General features: G+C 28.8%; 3 protein-coding genes across 8 annotated transcripts; 1 reads left to right on the forward strand and 2 right to left on the reverse strand.

Annotated features, from left to right (window-relative positions):
* Nucleotides 1-839: 839 nt before the first annotated feature.
* Nucleotides 840-13,187, reverse strand: LOC105257508. 5 transcript variants are annotated; one of them, XM_011268168.3, is made up of 15 exons: nucleotides 12,547-13,187; nucleotides 11,691-11,844; nucleotides 10,025-10,650; nucleotides 9,133-9,309; nucleotides 7,802-7,819; nucleotides 7,455-7,738; nucleotides 7,025-7,288; nucleotides 6,569-6,940; nucleotides 6,077-6,317; nucleotides 5,791-6,002; nucleotides 5,477-5,618; nucleotides 5,031-5,284; nucleotides 3,914-4,082; nucleotides 2,605-2,777; nucleotides 840-1,848 (listed from the first exon to the last, which is right to left on the reverse strand). In XM_011268168.3, exons 1-15 carry the CDS (start codon nucleotides 12,910-12,912, stop codon nucleotides 1,743-1,745), a joined length of 3,558 nt encoding a protein of 1,185 aa, XP_011266470.1. In that variant the 5' UTR covers nucleotides 12,913-13,187; the 3' UTR covers nucleotides 840-1,742. The 5 variants fall into 5 exon arrangements, 4 of the variants coding, with proteins under 4 accessions (XP_011266470.1, XP_011266471.1, XP_011266469.1 ...); XR_889675.3 differs by adding an exon at nucleotides 2,344-2,445 and having other exon boundaries at nucleotides 1,701-1,848; nucleotides 7,455-7,819; XM_011268169.3 differs by lacking the exon at nucleotides 7,802-7,819 and having other exon boundaries at nucleotides 12,547-13,186.
* A 4,309-nt stretch (nucleotides 13,188-17,496) lies between these two features.
* Nucleotides 17,497-20,496, forward strand: LOC105257510. The gene is made up of 7 exons (XM_025413713.1): nucleotides 17,497-18,363; nucleotides 18,789-18,924; nucleotides 18,996-19,115; nucleotides 19,194-19,409; nucleotides 19,525-19,696; nucleotides 19,897-19,979; nucleotides 20,187-20,496. The coding sequence occupies exons 1-7, from the start codon at nucleotides 18,349-18,351 to the stop codon at nucleotides 20,420-20,422; spliced, it is 978 nt and encodes a 325-aa protein (XP_025269498.1). The 5' UTR covers nucleotides 17,497-18,348; the 3' UTR covers nucleotides 20,423-20,496.
* Nucleotides 20,497-20,715: 219 nt separating this feature from the next.
* On the reverse strand, nucleotides 20,716-23,330 carry LOC105256809 (protein ANTAGONIST OF LIKE HETEROCHROMATIN PROTEIN 1-like). 2 transcript variants are annotated; one of them, XM_025413724.1, is made up of 4 exons: nucleotides 21,886-23,330; nucleotides 21,498-21,735; nucleotides 21,171-21,410; nucleotides 20,716-21,063 (listed from the first exon to the last, which is right to left on the reverse strand). In XM_025413724.1, the coding sequence occupies exons 1-4, from the start codon at nucleotides 22,170-22,172 to the stop codon at nucleotides 21,034-21,036; spliced, it is 795 nt and encodes a 264-aa protein (XP_025269509.1). In that variant the 5' UTR covers nucleotides 22,173-23,330; the 3' UTR covers nucleotides 20,716-21,033. The 2 variants fall into 2 exon arrangements, with proteins under 2 accessions (XP_025269509.1, XP_025269506.1); XM_025413721.1 differs by having other exon boundaries at nucleotides 20,716-21,410.
* Between the last annotated feature and the right edge of the window lie 532 nt (nucleotides 23,331-23,862).

The following is a 23,862-nucleotide window of genomic DNA, read 5'->3' on the forward strand; positions in this document are numbered from 1 at the left end:
TGTTCAACTCAGTAACTTTTTAATCTTGTCATATCACATTCTTTTGTAATCTTTATTACATAATTACATGTTGAAAAATATCTTGTAAATTAATAAATATACTATAAATTACATCAACAAAAAAATATAAATTAATATCTCAATCTAAACTTCCAATTTTGTAATGAAAATATAATTTAATATTATTAAAGAAGAACAAATACTATATAATTATTAAAGAAGAAACTGTTTGAAAAATTACTTGAGGATAATGGAACTTACATTAAGAATTATGCAATAAAGAAAGCATTAATATAACTTTTATCATAATGCTCATAGTATACGCAATAATTTGAATAAATTTTACAAAATTCTCTAGAAAATTCAGATAAAATTTTCATTAAATTTATATGAGAATAACAAGCATATATATATATATATATATATATATATATATATATATATATATATATGTGTGTGTATGATGATGAACAAGTGATACAATTTTCTAAACAAGTATTCATGTATAAAATATGTCTTATGTTATATCAATGTGTCATCTAATATTACCTGCTCGAATATGTTACAGAGATAATTTAATTTAGAGAATCAAATCATAGAAAAATTCTTTAGTTTTCACATAAAATTGAAAAAAAAAATATACAATTAAACTGAGTGACATTGATATATACATCTTAATGATTAAGATTATTGTAAAGCTCTTTATGATCACATTAAATTATCGTAAAGAGAAAATTTTAATTTATTTATGCGCTTTGAAACAGACACACTGTGTAGCACGTTATTTTTTCTATATCAATATTATTCTAACAGAAAGGAATCGCGAGCATCGATGTGAGTGTGTATTGACAATTACAAACAATGATGTACATATAACGTTGATCAATACGACAAAAAAAGATTTACAGATTTATGAAGACTTTTCTCAGGTTTTTGCTTTTGATGAAAAAAAATTCTCCTTAGATTATTCGAATAATGCGAGGACATGTATATCTTATAATTAGATAAATTGGCTGCATCGATGGAACAAGATGCGATGTAGATACAAATATTTGTACATAAACGCTACGCGATTGGTCCAATCGTAATTAAACCAATGACACACACATATTTCTCGATATATTTTTAATACTCTCTACATAAATAGATATCGTACATATCGTATATATCGTTGCACATCTTTTCACTTGATAATTAGGACATCTTGCATGTGAGATTTTCCTTTATATATTTCTTTTTTCTCTTTCTCTAATATCATTATCCATATAAAACACTGTTTAACTACGTCTAGGCAATATTTTGCTCTTTATATATAATGAGAAATATAAATTGAATTGAGAAAAGAAAAAGAGAACGTCTTTTTCCTTACAAATACAATTGAACAATAAAAAAATAAATAAAGCAATTGGATGTTTTAACATTAATATAGCAAAATCCTCAGCATATAATTTTTAAGTATCACCTTTGACAGGGAAGCACCATTTTTTTAACTCAGAAATTTTTATAAACATGCGAGATTCATTTTACAAATTTATATTATATAAGAGAATTTTTCAAGTAGAATTACATTTGTATCTCGCTAAAATCGTTTTAAATATAGGTATATAGGAGCGCTCATTTTCTTATACATAACATCCTGTAAAATTTATCCATTCTTACGATTTATATACAAGAATTTTTGTAATTGGCTTTTATATTACCATTACACTAGTTGTTCGTTTACCCACAATTCTGAGACAATCCTAATATAGAGAGGCTTCATCTGCGGATATGACCGGTTCTTCATCACTCCAGTCGCTGACTGCTAATCCTACTGATCCGTGAAAACTTTGCGATCTCGCTACATGGCTAAAATCAAATATAAATACATGTAATAATATATCCATTAAATTATGGAAAATAAAAAATGCAAATATCTTGCATTTTATTTACATACTATCTTATTAAAAGAAAAGCAATTTTAATAATGCATATTTATATTGTTCATTTCAATATTAAACAAAATTTATTAATAATTAAATATTAAACAAAAATTAATTAAATAATTATATATTATATTAGTGTCAATTATAACATTTCTTCAATACAATTTTTCGATTATGTATTATGTAATTATAGCGTTATAATTGATAAGACCAAAAGGATAATAAAAGAAAAGAAAACTGCAAAATGGATAAATTAATGCAGAATCAAGGCACACATAATATCTCTTTTCCATCATTTTGGAAATCTCAAATTGGCTGGACACTCTGAGTTAGTGCAATACAAAGAACAAGCATGTGTCAGTAAAAGGTCTCATTTTTTAAAAAGCAAAAGAATTATCTATAAATCTTAGAGATGTACCTCTTGAGAGAATATATAGCATGAAATGTTGAAACAATTTTATGCTACACACCACTTGCTTATTTTGCCACACTATTTTTAAATTATCAATCGCTATTGGTCCTAATAACAATAAAATCATCTTTTCAATTAGTTGAATGATGAAATCCGGATAATGTGAAAGAGTCCAGAAGACATTTTTATAATGACTTTTGAACTTGTTTGAGAAAATTTCTTTATTATTTCTTCTTTTATGCAAAGCTGACTTGATTACAAACTTACCTTGGTGATAGATTTGTATTGATAGCTTTCTTTGCCAAGCCCGCTTTTTTTCGTCCTTCCATTGCCGCTTTCATGGGATCATAGCTTTTGCGACGTTTCCAATTTTGCATTTCGACTTCTCGTACATTTGGCATTGGGGGCTTTCTTGGTTCCTTTGATTTATTTTTAGGCACCTGCACATATGTATTCATTACATATATATTGTGTATTATTATATTTATATTAAAAATGTGTTATTTAAAAAATAGATATACAGGGTGGCCCCGAACCAGACCCCCGTCCAGCCAGACTTTGAGATCTTATAGGAAATTTAATTCTGAACAAAAACTTCCTATAAACATGGGTCGAAAAATGCTTCCTTAAGAAGTTATCGCTCAAAAAAAACCTCCGATGGAGGAAGAGCAAAAGGTGAAAAGAAAATGAAATAAAAAGAAAATGAAATTAAACAAATTTCTTGAAAAAAAAAAAACGATAAAAATAAAAAATAAAAATCTTTTTAAACTAACTTATTTAAGTATAACTTTACTTTATTTTCATAAAAGAAAAAGATTTTTATTTTTTATTTTTATCGTTTTTTTCAAGAAATTTATTTAGTTTCATTTTCTGAACGATAACTTCTTAAGGATTTTCTGAGCGATAACTTCTTAAGGAAGCATTTTCTCCCATGTTTATAGGAAATTTTTTTTCAGAATTAAATTTCCTATAAGATCTCAAAGTCTGGCTGGAACGTTCGGGGCCACTCTGTATATACAGGAGCAATAGTAATGCGAAGAAGTAAACTCTGCAGATCAAAAAGTCCTATATCATTTTTTTTATTTGAATTAGAGTTGTCGCGATTTGACGAATTAAAAGTGTCAAAAAGAAGGACTAGACATATAGTTAACAATTTATATATATATATATATATATATATATATATATATATATAATTTATATAAATATATATATATATATATATATATATATATAATTATATATGTAAAAACATTGAAACAATGTGAAAAATAGAGTAAAAAAGTAAACGATTTTATATATGATTTCAAAACTTATATTTCTAGTGAAAATTCAATTATAGATTTTAAAATCACAAATGCAACAGCTTTCTTCTTTTTGATTTTTAACTTGTAATATTACTATTAATTATAATTTGAATAAAAAAATAGTAAAAAGCTAAAAAAATATTTAAGTATATTTAATGAATTTTGTAGATTAAGTTTAATCTACAAAAGTCACAAGATATACTTTACTTAAATATTTCATCGCATGACTTGATGACACTTCATCGCTTTATTATACATATTAAACTTACCATACTCAAAGCTCTACTAATTCGCGCGCCAGATCGTCCAGATTCCATTCTAGTAACGTTAGAAAAAGACTCAGATTTGCTAGTATCGTGTGATAAATTTTTGGCTCTGTTCACATTGGAAGACGCAGGTTTTGTTCTTTGGAGATCCAATTTTATTCTATTACGCAAACTAAAAGAAGTGAGAGGCATACATAGAGAAATATTATTAAAATACAATGCACGGAAGATATACAGGATGTCCCAAAAGTTCCGGACCGGTCGAATATTTCATATACTATGTACTTTAGAAAGAAATGTTTCAGACAAAAGTTGTATGGCTTGGAGGGGGTCATCAGATAGTGGCAATGATTTGACATGGGAGAGTCATTTGAAAGTCACGTGAAGATCACCTTCAATTTCTTAAATAGAACCCCCTATTTTTTATTACATATTCGTATAACTTATCTCGAGAGTTTTCCAAAACACTATAATAAAGTATTTCTTCATTGAGTACTTTTCAAGTTATGAGGCTTGAAATCATTTCTTAATTTTGCATAAACCATAAAATATCTAGTAAAATATTCATTTTTCGATTATCTTATCTTAATACTTTTATGTACAAAATAATGAGAGGAATAAATTGGTGTAAAGAAAACACATAGTTGTTTTAAAAAAAATATATATAATTGTTAATTGCAAATTATATATATTTTTCTTAAAAACAACTATGTTTTTTTTAGATTGATTCCTCTCATTATTTTGTACATAAAAGTCTTAAGGTAAGATAATCGAAAAATGAATATTTTACTAGATATCTTATGGTTTATGCAAAATTAAGAAATTTCAAGCCTCATAACTCGAAAAATACTCAATGAAGAAATATTTTATTATAGTGTTTTGGAAAGCTCTCGAGATAAGCTACAAGAATATGTAATGAGAAAATGTAGGTTCCATTTAAGAAATTGACGGTCTTCACGTTACTTTCAAATGACTCTCCCATGTCAAATCATTGCCACTACCTGATGGCCCCCTTCAAGCCATACAACTTTTGTCTGAAACATTTCTTTCTAAAGTGCATAGTTTATAAAATATTCGACCGGTCTGGGACTTTTGGGACCCTGTATATGTGTGCACATACCTAAATTCTTTATTATATTTAGTACTGGAAATAGGAGATTGTGCCATAGCATGTCGTTCGTCGCTGCTCTCGGTGTCGCTCGGATGGCGCATTCCTTTCAATATATTCTGACGTAGACTATGACTTGTATCTTCGTCGCTCTCGTTATCGGAGTCCAACGGAGGACGATATCCCGTCATGCGAGCCGACATAGCGGATACAACATTCTGAGTGGTTTGGAGATAAGATGAAGTTTCCAAGTCACTATCACTCTCCTATCGAAAGAATTCAGACTTTACAATTGGACTTAAAATATACGCATTTTATGTAATTATAAAAATCTCACTAAGAAAGTTATAAAGTGATGATTAATAGTTAAAGCGAAAAATTTTGATGGATTCTTAAGCGTGAGTAAAATGCTTCATGATTTAAATACATGATTTAAGTCTGATTAAATGCATATTTACTTCAAGCTGTGGACTGCTAGGTGGTGGTACTTGATTATCCTTGTAGTGGTAATCTAATTCATTATCTGACCAGTCGTTTGCTAATGAGAGAGCACCTCCTGTACCGTGAAAACTTGCAGATCTCAGCACAGAATTGTCATGGCTGGAATATATATTGTACATACATAAATTGCGATTGTTCGGTGAACATTTTGTATATTTATTACACAGATACGTATACAAAAATGAGCAATTCTATGAAAAGGATTTTCTTTTCTTATTTTATCGATCTCCAAGTTTTGACATTTAAATTCGGAACACCTTTGTATACTCACTTCCCGGTACTGTCTTCGGTACTGTGATGTTTCTTCGTGTTGTCCATTAATTTCTTTCTCCCTTCAGCTGCTGCTTTCATCGGATCGTAACTTTTCCGTCTTTTCCAATTCTGAAACTCCACTTCCTTAGATGTGAGAGTGGAATTACTTCTACCAGATTTTTTGTGATCTTTGCTTGACTTTTGATTCGTTTTTTGACTATTGGAAGAATGCTAAAACAAGAGAAATTATATTTAAGATATCTTATAATAAGTATAATATAATTATACGTAAACGCGACGCTTACATTAGGCTTCGGGGCTCTCATACTAAATCTCCCGGTATCAGTCCTAGATATAGACGGTGTTTTGAACTTCGTTGGTTCTGATTTTTTCGATGATTCTTTATTATGCGCTCCAACACTGTTTGTGCGACTACGATGATAATTCTGCTTATTTGCAGGCGTTGCAGTCTTTACTTCCGACTGCGCTCTTCTACGTCTTTCTTCGGGGGTTGTATTCGGTGTTGTGTCGGATTCACAATTTAATCTGCAAGGAATACATGCATTTAATTTAATTGTAATTTAGTTTAAATAGTTTAAATAGTTTTTTTTTCTTGTCCATACAAGATAAAGCAAACGAATTCTGAAACATTGTATTTTTCAATATTTGATAAATTTAATTTATCAAATATTGGAAAATAAATAGTTTTCTTTTCTTGTCCATACAAGATAAAGCAAACGAATTCTGAAACATTGTATTTTCCAATATTTGATAAATCTAATTTATATGACACACACCTTGCTCTTCTTATGCTGAAAGCCCTATTTAATTTGATCCCAGATGAAATTGGTGTCAAAGGAGATTTTCTTTGTTGTTCACCTGTTTCGCTGCTACTATCAGAAGCAACAGCAAATTTTCCTCTCGATGATATTCTGTCAATGTCATTACTATTGAAACTGCTGCGACGTGACACAAAATTCTGTGACCTTATGTTTCTGATACTCGCGTTACTTGATGATCTCTGTATATTAAGATGCCGTTGAAATTCTGGACTATTTTGTAACATATTAGGCGCTTTAATAGATATGTCTTTATCAAAATAACTGGTTCTTTCATGATAATTTGTAGTGCTGTTAGATTTTCTCAGCATATATGGACTGTAAAACAAACTAACATGTGTAAAACATATTTATTTTTTTCAAATTTTGTATGAGATATTTAAGAAATAATGTGTCTAAAAAAAAAGTATGTACCTGTTTTCAACACATGTAAAATATCCTATATTTTTCGTTTCTGATGACTTTGTCAGAAGCTTAGATCTTTCTAAAATGGGAGAATTAAGGACTTTCGTTGCGGCAACCTTACGACTCAGAATTGGACTATTGGTCAGTTTTGGTATAGGTGGTCTGAGACGGCTTAAGACAGGACTATTTGTGTGCTTGAAATCACTTTCTTTATATTTCATACTATTCTTTCTGGACGTATTAGATTCCGTTGTATCTGAAGCATACTCTTTCCTGTATTAGAGAAGAATTTTTTAAAGTATAGAAAAAACTTGCTAATTATATTTACACTATATGTAATCATTAGAATCTGTATTTATCTGTGGCAAAAAAAAATATAATATAAAATGAATCAATCACCTATAGCAAAAAAAAATATAATGTAAAATGAATCAATCACCTATCAAGAGAGTTGCTTCTTCTCTCCAAACGGAGAGTTGTCATGACTTGGGACGGGCTATTCGATAATTCTACATTAGTATCAGCAGTCTTCGATTTGGTTGAACTTAAGTATTTTCGGACGCTGCGTCTATTTTCGTTGCTATTCGCTCGTCGAAACAATGAGTCAGACAAGCTACCGCGTCTACCTACGGTACTATGTACAGGTGTACGCTGTGAGCTGTTGGGCGGCGTGTTGTAACTATTGCTGGTATCGTCATCGGATTCACCGCCGGAATCTATAATCTGATGTTGATTTGAAACTAAATTGATTCTTTCTTTTATTCGCACATACGTATCTGTACTCACGTTACTATCGGAATGTTCCTGCATGCAAAATAATACAAATTTTTTAGAAATGATAATTTAGAAAGACAAACGGTAATTAAACTATGTATCTTGCTTTGTAAAGTTAGAGAAAATTGCCTCCTTCAAATTTTATAAAATTTTATATATATATATATATATATATATATATATATATATACATATATATACAGAGTGTCCCAGTTATCTTCCGTCATCTTTCAAAGACAGATTCCTGGGATCATCCGAAGACGATTTTTCCTCAACGAAAATGTCGAGGCAATAATTTTCGAATTATAAGTGATTGGAAATAAGAAGTTTTTCGTAAACTATAAGCTTTGTAGAAATAAAATATCAACAAAACCACATTCTTTGATTAATTTTAAATAAAGTTTACTTTAGTTGAGTTTTAATTTAAGATTTAATTGCAAAGATATATGATGACAAAAATCGGGAACATGCAAAAAATGATGGCCTTCATTGACATTTTCGCTGAGGAAAAATCGTCTTCAAATGATCCCAGGAATCTATTTTTGAAAGATGATGGAAGATAACTGGGACACCCTATATATATATATATATATATATATATATATATATATATATATATATATATATAAATAATTTTTTTTTTAAATAAAAATATATATACACAACACTCACTTACAGTGTCATAAGATATTTTCAAAACTTGACATTGTACAAAAATATATTAGATAAAATTATTATATATATAATAGAATTTTAAGAAAAAAGTTGATAATATAAAATTTTATCTAAAATCATTTTCCAAGTTTTCATAAAGGTCAATCTAATTTTTTTTAAATAGAATTACATATGTAACTATATGTCTACTCATTATAAATTCATATCTTCTTAAAAATAACTATTTTTTTACACAAATTGATTCTCCTTAAAAGTTTTTATATAAAAAAAATATGGAGGCAAGAAAATAAAAAAATGAATATTATACGAGATTTTTATAGTAAATGTAAAAATATATCAAATTGAGATTTAAATTATTCAAAATTTTTGATCACACATTCTTTATCTTTATAACTTTTTGTACAGAATATTATGAAGAATCAATTTATATAAATAAATTAGGATAATTCTATTTTGAAAACTAAGGAGCTAAAGATATAGGAATCTAATCTTGAGGATTAGTTAAAATTCAACTTTTTTCCTTCTCGGTCTCATCAATTTTGTCTGCAACATTTTTTGTATGTCAACTTTTGAAAAAAACATCTTGTCTTTTTGTGAAACACCTTATATGTATCAAAAATCCTATTCTTTAAGAAATATTTTGTCTCTTAAGATTACATGATGCATACATAACGATTACGCAATCCTCGTTGAGATCTAGTATGAATCGGGGATGGTATTTTGGTAGGACTTAGAGGTGGTGTACGACCTGTCGTGCCGCCTATTATGGGAGGTAACGAATTGTGCTCTGCTACTTGAGTCGCCCACTCCGATATCCAAGTATTATTATCACGAGAAATACTCATCTGCAAAATAAAAAATTGTTATATCTTAAATATTTGAGCAAGAAAATCAAATGCATATATATAGAATATGTATATATATGAATTATTAAAACTGCTTTCTAAGATATCTTCATAAATATTGATTTTGCACAAAAATATTTCAGACAAAAGTTAAATAATTTTGAAAAAGTTATGTCTCGGTTGTCTCAACATTTTTTAGATAGAGATGCCAAGTTTTGAGTCATCTTTATTTTTTTTTATATGGCATCACCTAATTTATTTATTCATTTATTAAATCAATTCTTTTTAATATTCAGCATAAAAAGTTATAAAAATAGAGTGACCAAAAATTGAATAGTTTACGAAATATTTTATATTTTAATTTGATATATAATTTTATATGCACTCTCGTAAAAATATTCATTTTCTGATTATCTTATACATTATCTCAATTCTTTTATACACAAAATCAGAGAAATTAACTAATGTAAAGAAAACACATAATTGTTATTAATAAAAAAATATAAATTTATAACGAGCATATATATACTACATATTCTTTTTAAACAATTATGTTTTCTTTATACCAACTGATTATTTCTCTCATTATTTTATATTCATTTTAAAAATTTATAAAATCAATATTTATGAAAATATCTTAGAAAGCAATATTGTGGTAGTCTTTGTAGTGTGATTTACCACACTGTATATGTAAATATATTTACGTTATATTTACCTTAAAATTATGAACATACGCTTCGTTGCTTTCATCTTCCGTTAAAACACCGACACTAAAAACTTTGTCGATGTCCATTCTCGCTTTTTCCTCATCGGTATAATCTTTATGAATGGTATACGTTCCAGTCTCGCTCACTGCACCATCAGAAGCGGCATCGACATTACTGACATTAAATACATCCAGATTAGTATCCGCTAAATCATTCGCATCGAGATTCATCGCGTAATTGATGCTCGACAAAGCACTCTCTCGTTCGTTTGTGTTTCTTATGTTAAAATCATCGGTGAGATAATTCATATTAGATACTTTATTATCTTCGAAATCATTTGCTTCTTCGCTCTTGTGAGCAATGTACTCAATATTTTTCGTGTATTGCTTCTCGTTTTCGTCATCGTCGTAATTGCTAATTTGAACGCGACTTAAATCATTTATTGTTGCGGATCTTTGAGACGTCCAATATTCGTTTTCGTTGGATTCGAATTCCAAGGAGAGGCTTTGTGACCATATATTACGTCGTATTTCACCATCGTTAGATCTCGTCTTTAAATATTTATTCTGATGATCTACATTTTCATTAGCAAACATCTTTGTGCTAGAATCTCCTCTCGAAGGATTCTTCATACCTAAAAAACACATGTATAATAGTTTAGATTTTGAAAATAAAATATAAGAAATAATGAAATTTTATCATTTATAAATGTACATATACAGGGCGGCCCCGAACGTTCCAGCCAGATTTTGAGATCTTATAGGAAATTTAATTCTGAACAAAAAATTTCCCATAAACATGAGTCAAAAAATTCTTCCTTAAGAAGTTATCGCTCAAAAACCTCTGATGAAGGAAGAGCAAAAGGTGAAAAAAAAATGAAATAAAAAGAAACCGAAACTAAATAAATTTCTTGAAGAGAAAACGATAAAAATAAAAAATAAAAATCTTTTTCTTTTATGAAAATAAAATAAAAATTAGTTAAAAAAAAATTATTTTATTATAACTTCTTAAGGATAACTTCTTAAGGAAGCATTTTTCGACCCATGTTTATAGGAAATTTTTTGTTCAGAATTAAATTTCCTATAAGATCTCAAAATCTGGCTGGAACGTTTAGGACCATCCTATATATGCAATTGTTTTTTTCCCTAAATTAGCCTTTATTTACTATTCAGAGATAACTTGCTAATGCATATATATTTGTAAGTTAAAAATAATAATGTTATTGTAAAATTAATGATAAAATTATTGATATACATTTATGGCAGAAAATCACACAATTTCCAATATAAAAACAGTTATGACATCAAAGTCATTAATATGTCAGTTAGCTATATCACTCAAAATGGATAGAAAGTACTTGTAAAGAATATTAAGAAGCTTGAAGGCCATGATTTCATCATGACTCATCTATCACAGATATTCAATACAAATACAAGATTTGCACTGAAGTCTTTTCATTAGACTATTTCCAGTATATAAATTTAATCTTGTAAATAATAACTATCAATTTTTCATTTATATACAACAATATATATTTCTTTTATAACAAGATTATATTTTTAAAATTTTAAATGATAAGTAGAAGATACAAAATCATTTTTTAAAATTAAAAACATAATCCTCATATTATTTAATCTTAAAGAAAAAAGAATAAAAAATGATATATAAATTTACCTAGTTGTTTAAGTCTTTCTGATAATTGATCAGTTTTTCGCTTCGTTTCATCCTCGCTACTAAAGTAACCTTCCGAATGAGTGCTAGGAACTTTCTGCTTTTGTCCCAAGTTTGGAGATAATATAGCGCTTGGCTTCTTTGATTTTATTTCTACCTAAAAGTATATTATAGCATTATAGTAACTATAAATATCTAAATTCTTTAATAAAAGATTTAACGTTATGCTTAAATCAATTAAGATATTACATCAAGAGAGAGAAGGAGAAACGATTTGAAATAATTTGTATATGTTAATAATTTTATAACACGGAATATCCAAAAAGTGCGTGTATAAAATATACATCTATTTCAAATATTAAAAAAAAATTTATCAAATATGCTTAACAAATTAGTTTTCATCAAAAGTATATCATTAGAAGACTCGAAGGTTTTTAATAACAAGATTAGACAAATTAATTAAACTCATTCTCGTGGAGGATTCTTTCAATATCTTTTACAAAATAGTACTAATTTGCTAAAACTTTATATAGTTCTTCGAATATTTAAAATAAATATATAAATATAATTATTTTTCGAATATCCGACCTTAGAAATCTAAAGATATGACGAGATTAGATTTACGATCTAGAGAAAGTCAATCGAAGAAAAAGGATTTGTAAAAAATTCAAGAGTCTGCAAAAGATAAAAAATTCATGAGTACGTAAGTTTTCAAATAATATATATAATTATTGTAATTTTTTCTCTTTCTCTCTCTTGTAAGGTTCTGAAACATACAAAAATATATCTACTTATGAAATGACAAATCAACTGACAATCAGCTGATCAGAATTTGACAGAATGACAGAAATTTCAATACCTTGGACATGGAGAGATTCCGCCTGTGCCTGGCGTTATATCTCTCGAACAGATTGTGGTACTTGGCCGTGTCCACTTCTTTGTTGTTATCGAATTCAATGGTGAAGGCTATGGGAGTCTGAGATGCGTTAGTTCCTCGCGACGAGTTCGCAGCGATGCCTTCTCCACGTTTTTCCTCCGCTGCATTCTTACCATTTTCGTTGTCGTTCCTTACGTCATCGTCGTGACGCGGTGACGGTTCGTTCGTCAGCGTATTATCATTGACCTCGGTGTCAATGTCGCCCGATCCTATCGATGAATTCGCGGCAAGGCCGGTGTCAGTCTCCCTGGACGACGTCACCTCCGTCACTTCCACGTTCTTTTCCATTTAACATGCCAGTCGTAAACATCCGTGAATGAACAGCGCGGATCCGATGTCTGTTGCGTCCTTCCAAGTCGTCGAAATTGCTTCTTTTTCTTTTTCTCTCTCTACGAGGACGTAACGCCCTCGCATAGATAGATTCCGGACGCAGAACGCATACGATGTAACACACACGAGATTTCTCTGATAAATCGACAAAGATGTGTCTACTACTGTATCATATACATACGCCCCCATTAGCCGCCATTGCTGCCATTGACCATCTTTGACAAGTGAAAATGTCAACATCCATTGCCGGCAACTGACGAGCGCGAAAATTGCTAGAAATATTAATAGTGCATTCGAAAATATGTTTGGTGTGCGTTCGAAAATATGTTTGGTTGCTGTTGGGAAAAAACATAAAGTTGGCAGTATTGAAAACTCCCAGTGCTGCGTTTCGTTTCTCCCACTGGGATCATTGGGATTGTATTGTCAGAGAGAAGACTGAGAGGTCTCTATATATATATATATATATATATATATATATATATATATATATATATATATAGAGAGAGAGAGAGAGAGAGAGAGAGAGAGAGAGAGAACCTCTAGGAGAGAGAATGGACAACCGATCATGTGACATGTGATCAAGCTTTTTCATGATTGGCTGGCAGAAAATGTATCAATTTTAGCTATTGCGACGCCAATGCAAAATATGATGATACACAAATAGGTTAATATAACCTATTTGTGTGTCATCATATTTTGCATTGGCGTCGCAATAGCTAAAATTGATACATTTTCTGCCAGCCAATCATGAAAAAGCTTGATCAGTTGTCCATTCTCTCTCCTAGAGGTTCTCTAGTTAAGACGATGTGATACGATTTTTGATTAATCTTCATGATTCTTACGACATTATGGTACTAATCGTGACTCGCTGAGCGCAAGCTTCGCTATAAAAAAATAATAAGCGCGCTTCCGCCCAAAGGAGCCACGTTCCTTCTTCGTCACGTTTTTTATCTACAAATTTTCAGTATTGATTTGAATTAGAGAACCTCTAGGAGAGAGAATGGACAACTGATCAAGCTTTTCATGATTGGCTGGCAGAAAATGTATCAATTTTAGCTATTGCGACGCCAATGCAAAATATGATGACACACAAATAGGTTAATATAACCTATTTGTGTCATGATATTTTGCATTGGCGTCGCAATAGCTAAAATTGATACATTTTCTGCCAGCCAATCATGAAAAAGCTTGATCACATGTCACATGATCAGTTGTCCATTCTCTCTCCTAGAGGTTCTCTAGTCTTAACTATTACAAATCCACGCGCACGTCATTTTTTTGCATTTAAATGCGACGGATACTTCATACAGAAATTATTCTAATAATTTTAGATATTTATTCACGCATAAAAAATAATTATACAAAATTATTCAAGTATTTGTAATTGTTTGTAATATGAGGGGAAAAAATGTAAATTTTCGTCGAAATATTTTTTTATGTATATTCTTGTTATTTTATATAATGGATCGCAACGATTGAGATTAATGAATAAGCTAGTTTTTTTCTTTTAATACTTTAAAATATTCCATGAATTCCGTGATTTTCATGCGTTTTAAATTTTATGATATTCCATTGAGCGCAACAATTAAGTTCCATGTGTTCGTACAATTGTATCAATGTTTATGCGCGTTCCTGAGGAGAATAAAAACGAACGCTATTCTTAACTCCATTCTCTTTTTTGATTTTCTATCCCTTTCCTCTCAGATTCATAGATTATTCTAAAGATAATGAGAGATTCTTTTCTTGTAATATATCTATTATTTAGGTATTTAAAAAGATAAAGCGCAAAATCTAAATATAAAAACTTCTATTCATAATGAAAAATAGCTAAATATAGAATTAGCAGACTAATGCAAAAAACAAAGGAATACATTTGAAGAAACACATGAAAAAAACAGAGGAATTATGTTAATATTATAATACATAAATAATATTTTAGGGAATTTTGTTTAAAAAGAATAGTGATTTATGATTGTTATTATGATTGTTATTATATGTTATATATGTTATATGTTATTATATTATATGTAATATTATATGTTACGTATTGATTGAATCATAAATGTTACAGAAAAATAAATAAAAATAGAAAAATAAAATATATATATATATATATATATATATATATATATATAATGTATATTATATATACTTATTCTACATATATTTTTATATAATTTGCTTATATATTAACAGAATATACCTATATATATATATATATATATATATATATATATATATATATTATATATATATATATATATGTGTATATACAAAATTTTTTTAATATAATATCTTTTAACAAATTTAAAAAAAAAGTGATATAATCCCCAAAAACTTACCTTTTTAAAAAAAGGTAAAAAAAGGGCGCCAAGTTCATGTACTAATTGTATCCAACTGTCATATTGTCTACAAAAATAGTGATATAAAAAAATTGCGCCAATTAAGAATAAAAATTTGTACAAGATAAATAGTAAAAAAAATTTTAATTAAAAAAACTTGGCACTGCCAATAAAATTAGAATATATATATTGGCATATATATATATTCCAATTAAATATATGTTTAACAGCAAATATAATTGTTGGACATTTATTATTAATTCTCTTAAGATCTTCTGGATTTGTAAATTTAGACTTTTTAGCTGAACAATATATTAATAAAATTGGCAGCGCCAAGTTTTTTTAATTAAAACTTTTTTTACTATTTATCTTGTACAAATTTTTATTCTTAGTCGGCGCAATTTTTTGATATCACTATTTTTGTAGACAATATGACAGTTGGATACAATTAGTGAATACAATTAGTGCATGAACTTGGCGCCCTTTTTTACCTTTTTTTAAACAGGTAAGTTTTTGGGGATTAAATACTTCTGGGCAAAAAATTTGGGATGACACTAATTTACGTGTTGAACATTTAAAATCTAGAGGTCTATAAATAAAATTTCTGTTATTATTGCAAGAAAATGCAATCAATAAGTAAGCAAAAAATAAGTAGGCAGAGAGAATGAGTGCAAAAGTGAAACGGATGTACAAGATTTACTCTTTATCCAAATATATGTAAATATTAATATTATATTATATTAAATATAAAAAATGTTATTTTAAAATATATATTTTTGATACGTTAATTTTTTCAAATTTATTCTATTGTTATTAACTATATTGTTATTAACTATATTTGCGTCATCTATTTATTTTACGTGTGTGTGTATGTGGGCGTTATATATATATAGTGCATTGTTCGAAAGCCTCGACATAAACCACATCATTAATTATTGTAATATTATTTGTTTATTTCTTTTTGCTGAGATAGACAAGTATGTAAGAAATGTTAAAGAAAAGAATGATAGGAGTAAAATAATCTGACTTTGCCCGTGGTTATGCAATTTTTCCTGTATGTTTTTTTTTTATCTTTTAATATGCTGAATCATTATCAAACGTTAATTTCATAATATCCTGGGAATATCACATTCAGATTATCAGATTTGTAAAAATTTGTAGAAACAAAAACAAGAGTATGCAACATCTTATTCTTTCTCTTTCTATTACGTTCCATCCCATCTCTTCTATTCTCATTTAACCTAACATTATTTATTCTAACAAAAATTAGCTTAGCTTATCTTCTTTGGATAGGGAAAGAAAAATGTTTTATGCATAACAATAATTATACGGGACTTCCTAGCTATGCAAATCCGAGTCTACTTACTGAAAACCTTCCCTGCGTTCCGCGGCGGATTGCGCCCTCTTTTTAGGAGGGAAATCTATCTCTTCAACCCTTGTCAGAGAGACATCTCTCTCTCTTGTCCTTCCTTGTCTTTGAGACAGGGAAGGTTGACCCATTTATGAGGATCCCAACAGGGTGAGTCTGCTGTTTATTATTACACTCTTTTTCGGGTGGAAGAAAGGGCCATCACTCTTGTTCGACTCAAGGCCCCCATCTTCCCCCCGCGAGTGTTGCTGAGGTGCCGGATTTGGGAAGATTCACCAAAGAGTCCCCCTTTAACCGGACACCGAGTCTCCTACATCGATCTTGATCTTGATCCCAGAGGAAGCAGCAGAAGTTCTTGTCTCCAAAGCGTGCGCATCCGAGAGTCCAAAGTCCGCACAAAGCGGACATCCGAGCATCCGCAGCGGAAGCAGCGATCATTAATCGTGTAGCAATGATGCTATTCTCCTCGAAGTAATGCGAAAACGATGATCAAAAATGAGAGCAAAGGGGGACGAGAAGTAGTAGAAAAAAAGAACATAAAAAAAGTTTTAACCTTTTTGGTCCTAAACAAACCTTCCTTACAGCGTTTGATTTATCGTTTGGACCAATCACACATAGTTTTAATTATTACTTTTATAATTAATTCAATTTGATCCTTGTTTGCATAAGAAAAGTACCATCATAACAAAATCAGATTATTTTAGTCATCGTCCTTTCACATACTAAGAAATTATATTTTTATTTTATGTATATTTTTAATTATTATTTATTTCCTTAATCTTTGCCTTTTACGAGGACTTTCGATATTTTATCTAACATAATTCGTGTGTTGGTTAAAAAAAAAACTCAGAGACGACCAAATTCGTGTACTTTCAAAAATGCCTTACATCAAATATGATTTGCATGTGCGTTCTGATTATTAAAAGAAATTTAATTTAAAGACCATAAAGATATCTTAACTAAAAGACTTTGATAAGGAAAATCCAAATAAGATGAATCAAAATCACCGATTTTTCTATCAAATAAAGCCAGTTAAATATAACACAGCGAGATTATTTTCGCTGTATAGACCAAAAAGTTAAAAAATAGTACGTGTTAATAGAGAGAATGTATCAAGGATAATTAAATGATGCTTTTTCAACACGTTTCTATTATGATTGCATGTTACAGATTTATATTGATTTCTATTCGTGTATATGGTTTTGTCTCTGGTATACAACACAATTATATATACTGGTAATTTGTTTTATGTTATAACATCTTACAAGTTTCATAAATATTTAAATGTTTTTTATGTACTATTATCCATATGTTTGGCCATAAAGTATTATTTCTTTTTTTACAGGTGTTCATACTTATCGTATGCATGATATATTATTATCATTGCGAAGGTGTTTATCGAACAAGATATTAAGCTATTTTCTTGTTTTTATCTGCCGTTGGATTCTCGATATTGATAATTATTCCTCAAGGAATTGTTACTTGATTGCACATTTTGGTTTATTTTGGTTTCCCATTGTTTCTTCTATTTTGATGCAGCGACGCAGTATAATTATAAGGCTGCGATTTCATTACCTATCTGACGCTAGCGTCTAGTCGATCACGTGACCTCTTTTTGAACGCTAACGTCAAAAGAAAAAAGCTGGATTTGTTCAGCTTCAAGCGTCAAGCAGTGCCTCAAAAATGTCTGTGGAAAACGTAAGTAATATTGTTATTATTTATTTATTTATTTATTACTCATTACATTTTAATAATAACAATAAATTTGCATTAATATATTTATGATAATTTCACGACGTAATCAGTTAAGTATTTTTTTTTAAATGAGTGGAAAATTCAAAATACATTTTTAATGAAATAAATATTTAATTGATCTATGAATTGATATATGAATTGATCTACTAACTTTTATGTAAATCATTAATATTAAATAGCAATATTTATAATAGTTTAATTTGAGTTATAATTCTAAAGACCTAACCTAACCATATAAATTATTTCCAAACATTATGTCCAACAATTTTTCTTATTTTAATTATTAACATCAGAACATGTAATGTTGTAATTTACTTGTAATAATAAAGTGTATAAAATAATATCTATTATATTTTAATATTCAATAGGAATTTGAAATGGTTCAAACATGTGGGCTTTGCGAAATGATCATTCCCATTGAAAATATTAATACTCATCCTTGCTTAGAAGGATATTCTAAGTATTATGTTGATAATTCAACATTATACTTTTATCCAATGACAGGTACATATAACAATCATTCTGATAGTGCCTGAGGATTATGCAAATTATTTCTATATGACGCTTTGTTACAGATGACGGACAAAACATAATAAGAAAAAGTTTAATTGAGAATGATGAAATAGTAGTAATAGAGGCAAAAGAAAATAATAAAAAAAATTTATATAATAATTCTAATAAGGAAAATTTGTCAAGTAAGAAATATATAAATATTGTAATCACTTAAAAATAAGATGTAATATTAAATATATAATTTTATTTTATTTTTGCAGATAATATTCAACATTTAAAAAGGAAGCTCCCAATGACAACTAATATTCCAGAATCAAAAAGAAAATTCAAAACAGGTTTGTCATTCGACGAAGAAGAGCTGTTGATTCTGGAAGTACAAAAACGAGAAGCGTTATGGAATTTTCAATTAGATATTAGACAAAGAAATCCGAAAGAAAGAAATAAATTGTGGCAGGAAGTTTCTGAGGCATTAAATGGTAAAAATAAAAAAGAGAGAGTCTTGTTTTTTAAAAAGTTTTATATATTTTTTTATATATTTCTTCCAATGTTTTTTTAACATTTTATATCTAAGATGTCATTACATTTTTTTAGGTGTAATTAGCCCAGAAACAGCTAAAAATAAATTTAAATCTTTACATGATACTTATCGTAAAATTATTCAATCTGAACAAAAGGCAAGTGGATCTGCAACACCAAATACTACTCGCTTGTGGCAACATTATAATAATATGGAATTTTTGCGTGACTCTTGTTTGGTCAAAACGTAAGTTTTGCTTTCGTATTTATTAAAGTGCAAATGTAAAACAAATTTTTAAAATTTTCTATTAATTCTGATATTAAAGAATATTCAAATTTGAATTATTGAAATTTAAAAAATTTTAAAAATTATTGAAATTTAAAAAATTTACATGTGTGTACTTAATAAATTATATACATATTTAATTATTCATTGATACATTTTAGCACGGCATCAAATATTTCTAGAACAAGAGCATCGTTCAATGATTCGGATCAGTCATCAGAAGAAACTAGGAATGTTCGGTCAGGTATATAACATTTATATGAAAATTTATATTTGTCTTTTATATATGATTGAGATTGAAAAAAATATTTATAAATATATGTGATTTATCTATTGTAATCTATTGTATACACATATACAATACATTATACGCACACGCACATATATATATATATATATATATATATATATATATATATATATATAATTATTAATCTTTATTACTTTACAGCTAAAAAAACAGATAATCTCAAAGAAAACAGTGCTATTGAGAGAATTGCTAATGCTTTGTGCGATACTTCCAACGATGATATTATTTTACCGCCTCCACCTCAGCCTGACGACATCGACTCTTTTTTAAATTTGTTGGGGTTTCGAATTCGTCGTTTATCCGAAGAGCAAAAACAGGAAGCATTTCAAAGACACTTACAATTGTCATATGATATGCTAAAAGAAAATAGTATATAAAATCAAATTTTAACTGTTATTATGAAACTAAATTATCACAACTATTGTTTTGTTTGCTACATTTTATTGAATAAAGTAATATAATAATGTTCTTTATAATAATGTTATAATAAATAATAGTGTAAAATTTTTTATTAAAAAGTTACAAATAAAAAGATTACAAATAAAAGATTCAATATAATTAACTTATACTTAATATTTATTTATATATTAATACCTATTTACGCAATTAATACTTATTTATACTATTAATACTTATTTACACAATATTTATTGACATTATTAATTATTTTATTTTTTTATTATTAATATTTTAACAGTGCTCGAATTGCCAGGGAACTGCTCCTTCGCTATTAAAATAGTGACAAAATGTATCTCTTATCATCATGGCTTTACGTGAACCTAAATTAAAACCACATTGAGTTATATTTCGCAAAGCACCTTCATCAGTTATATCTGAGCTCAAAGTATCAGATATAAAACTGTATGAATTGTCTTGATCAATTAGATTGGATGGTATATATTCGTTATGATCAATATCTTTAATTCGCAGCCAATTGTGTAAACAGATAATGGCCTGAACAATTTTCATACATGTATCAACTGTAGTGTCAATGGGACGCCTTAATATCCGCCATTGGCTAAAATTCCAAAAGAACTTTCGATCATTCTTCTTGCTCTACTCAGCCGATAGTTGTAAATTTTTCGTTCTTAAATATTCTGATAACGGAAAAGCTTCATCACCCACAATTACGAATGGTAGAGGTATTTCATCAGCTAATATAGCTTGTGGTTCTGGTAAATTCATTTCCTCATTATGAAATTTTTGTCCCATTAAAGAAGATCGAAAAATGCCACCATCACTACGTCGACCATATGCTCCAATGTCCACAAAAGTAAACATATAATTTGCATCACATATTGCCAGAAGTACTATGCTGTGAGAATTCTTGTAATTATAATATGAAGAACCTGCATTATTAGGACACTGAAAAAAAGTATTACAAAAATTGTTATCAATTAAAAAATAATGTTAATAATAAGATTTATGAAAGAATCATTTTACTGATTTTACTTGTATTACTACATGCTTTCCATCAATAGCACCTATGCAATGAGGGAAGTTCCATTTTTCCTCAAATTCATCTGCTATGCGTAACCAATCTCCTTGACTCAAAGTAGATGGAAGGACTTCCTCGTGAATACAATTCCAAATGACATTACATGTATCGCTAATAATGTTAGAAACCGTTGTTACACCAATTAGATATTGATATGATATTGATTTCATAGAATCACCAGCAGCTAAATATCTGTAAAATGTAATATATTTAAAATGCAAGTAATAATAAACAGATTGTTAACATATTAAATGTCGAGCTTCAACAGAAAGATCTGTCTCAGTCACTAGCGATGGCACTCAATGTAATAATATAATAATATTATAATTAATAACAACATACCTTAATGTTAAACACAAACGTTCAGGAGCGGATATTGGCTCACGAAAGGAAGTTATCTGTTTACTCAAAGAAGGTCCTACTATTTGTAGCAATTCTTCTAACTGTATAGCAGTCATTCTAAAATAATTTCTAAATGTGCTGTCTTCCAAAATAATATTAGGAAATATTGCATGGTAAAAACCATGCATTTTTCTATTTTTAAATAATGGTGCAACCCAATAACGTTTTTTGGTATATTGTCTTTTCTCCATTTTTTCCAATTCATGAATCACTGCTATACAAATCATTTGACGTTTTTTTTTCTTTAATCGTCTTTTTAAATTTATTATTTTTAAGCATTCTCTTTGCCATTCGTAGTATCATTGATTACATAACATTTTTTAAATGAAATTAAGATCTGTTAACTTAGACACGTTATTACTTTTAAGAACAACTTGATGAAAGGTTATTCCGTTTTGACGCCAGACGTTAACGTCAATCAGTTTTCATTGACGCTACGATGTTGCGGCGATATGACGCTAAAAGCCAGCGTCACAGCGTCAAGTGAAAACGCACCCTTAGACCGAATTGAATCTTTTACGACTTTTTTGGAATGTTTTGTTAGAAGTACATAAATAGGAGGCTTTGCTTTCGTCAAAGCGTGCTACAAAAGTAAGGGAGGAAGTTCTAGTAACGTTCTAATGCCTGTCGCAAGTTACACAGGAAAATGAGATACACGAAGTGACACACGAATGACACCACGCGAATGACAATGTTTTTTCAATAACTATCAATCACGCAATAACAAATCGGTATTCTTTTTTCATGGTATACACTAAATTTAAGTCTTTGTCGAAAATAATTCAATACTTGTGTAATTCAATACAAATGTACTTGGTGAATAAACATTCTGTAAAAATGAAACTTAATGCATAAATGTGAATGCCTACAAAGATTACATAGCGCGCAATAGTTTATTCCAAGTATTTTAGACATTGTTTTTAACAACACAAGAATTACACTCATTGTAAATGGCATTAAAATTGTTCTTCAGTTTTGTAGATTAGTGCGCTATGTACTGTACCACGCTACGCCTTTACACAAGTGTCTCTTTAAGAAAATTGTGTTGTATAAAAAATTGATTTGATTGATAAACTTTGATTTTATTGCAGGAAGATAAAACAATTTGAGTTCAAATTTTTATACTGATTCAATAATATTCATACACCTATGAGATTTGCTTTACCTATAATTTACATAATTCTATAATAAGGGAATGAAGTTAAGTTCTGATAGTTTTGATTAGTTCTGATTTATTTACGCAGGTCTCTTTAAAGACAAATAAATTTTTAATTATTAATCGGATCGCTTTTAATCATTGGGATTATTTTTATAACTTTTGGAATACTGTTGCGAAAACTATTGGAACTCTTCAAATTAATTTCCCTTCGTACTTAGAAAATTTATGCAACGAGGCTGTAACTTTTTTATTTTTGAGTATAATTTCTTTTTAATTGGCAAGAACTCTTAGAAATAAAGGAGAGAATATTAAAAATTTATTAGAACTACCGTGTATCAAAATTTTGAAATTTTTTGAAAATTCGCAATAGGGCTGTAACTTTTTTATTTTCGAATACAATTTTTTTTAATTGGCACGAACTCTTAGGAATAAATAAGGAAACATTAAAAATCTTTGCCAGAATTATTGTATATCAAAATTAAATTTAAAAAAATTTTTTTATTTTTTTTTGGTCGACTGATTTTTTTTTTAAGTATCAGGAACTCTAGTACCATGCAAAATAAAGCAATTAAGCTATTTAGAACTATTCGGTCTTAATTTTCGATGAGAAGTTAGCATCCCATTTTTCAAATTCAAATTTGGAACTGTTAATCGACGGAACTCTTTTAATTAATAATAAAGAACTCTTAAACTCTTTAAGAGGAAACTAGAACTCTAATGGGAACTATCGTAACTGCATGCCAGGGTGCTAACTTCAC

This window comes from Camponotus floridanus, unplaced genomic scaffold (assembly GCF_003227725.1).
Source record: "Camponotus floridanus strain SB8 unplaced genomic scaffold, Cflo_v7.5 scaffold11, whole genome shotgun sequence".
Lineage (NCBI taxonomy): Eukaryota > Metazoa > Arthropoda > Insecta > Hymenoptera > Formicidae > Camponotus > Camponotus floridanus.

Bases quoted from the DNA above. Each gene is read 5' to 3' on its own strand.
- LOC105257508 (XM_011268166.3), bottom strand. From the start codon at position 12,912: ATGGAAAAGAACGTGGAAGTGACGGAGGTGACGTCGTCCAGGGAGACT. The intron at 7,820-9,132 runs GTATGCATCATG...TTTTGCATGCAG, and splicing joins GAGGATTGCGTAATCGTTAT to GAACATTCCGATAGTAACGT. The intron at 5,285-5,476 runs GTAAATATGCAT...TTCTTTCGATAG, and splicing joins CTAGCAGTCCACAGCTTGAA to GAGAGTGATAGTGACTTGGA.
- LOC105257510 (XM_025413713.1), top strand. The intron at 19,697-19,896 runs GTAAGTTTTGCT...GATACATTTTAG, and splicing joins GACTCTTGTTTGGTCAAAAC to CACGGCATCAAATATTTCTA. The intron at 19,980-20,186 runs GTATATAACATT...ATTACTTTACAG, and splicing joins AACTAGGAATGTTCGGTCAG to CTAAAAAAACAGATAATCTC.
- LOC105256809 (XM_025413721.1), bottom strand. From the start codon at position 22,172: ATGATTTGTATAGCAGTGATTCATGAATTGGAAAAAATGGAGAAAAGA. The intron at 21,736-21,885 runs GTATGTTGTTAT...TACATTTTACAG, and splicing joins CGTTTGTGTTTAACATTAAG to ATATTTAGCTGCTGGTGATT. The intron at 21,411-21,497 runs GTAAAATCAGTA...ACTTTTTTTCAG, and splicing joins GAAAGCATGTAGTAATACAA to TGTCCTAATAATGCAGGTTC.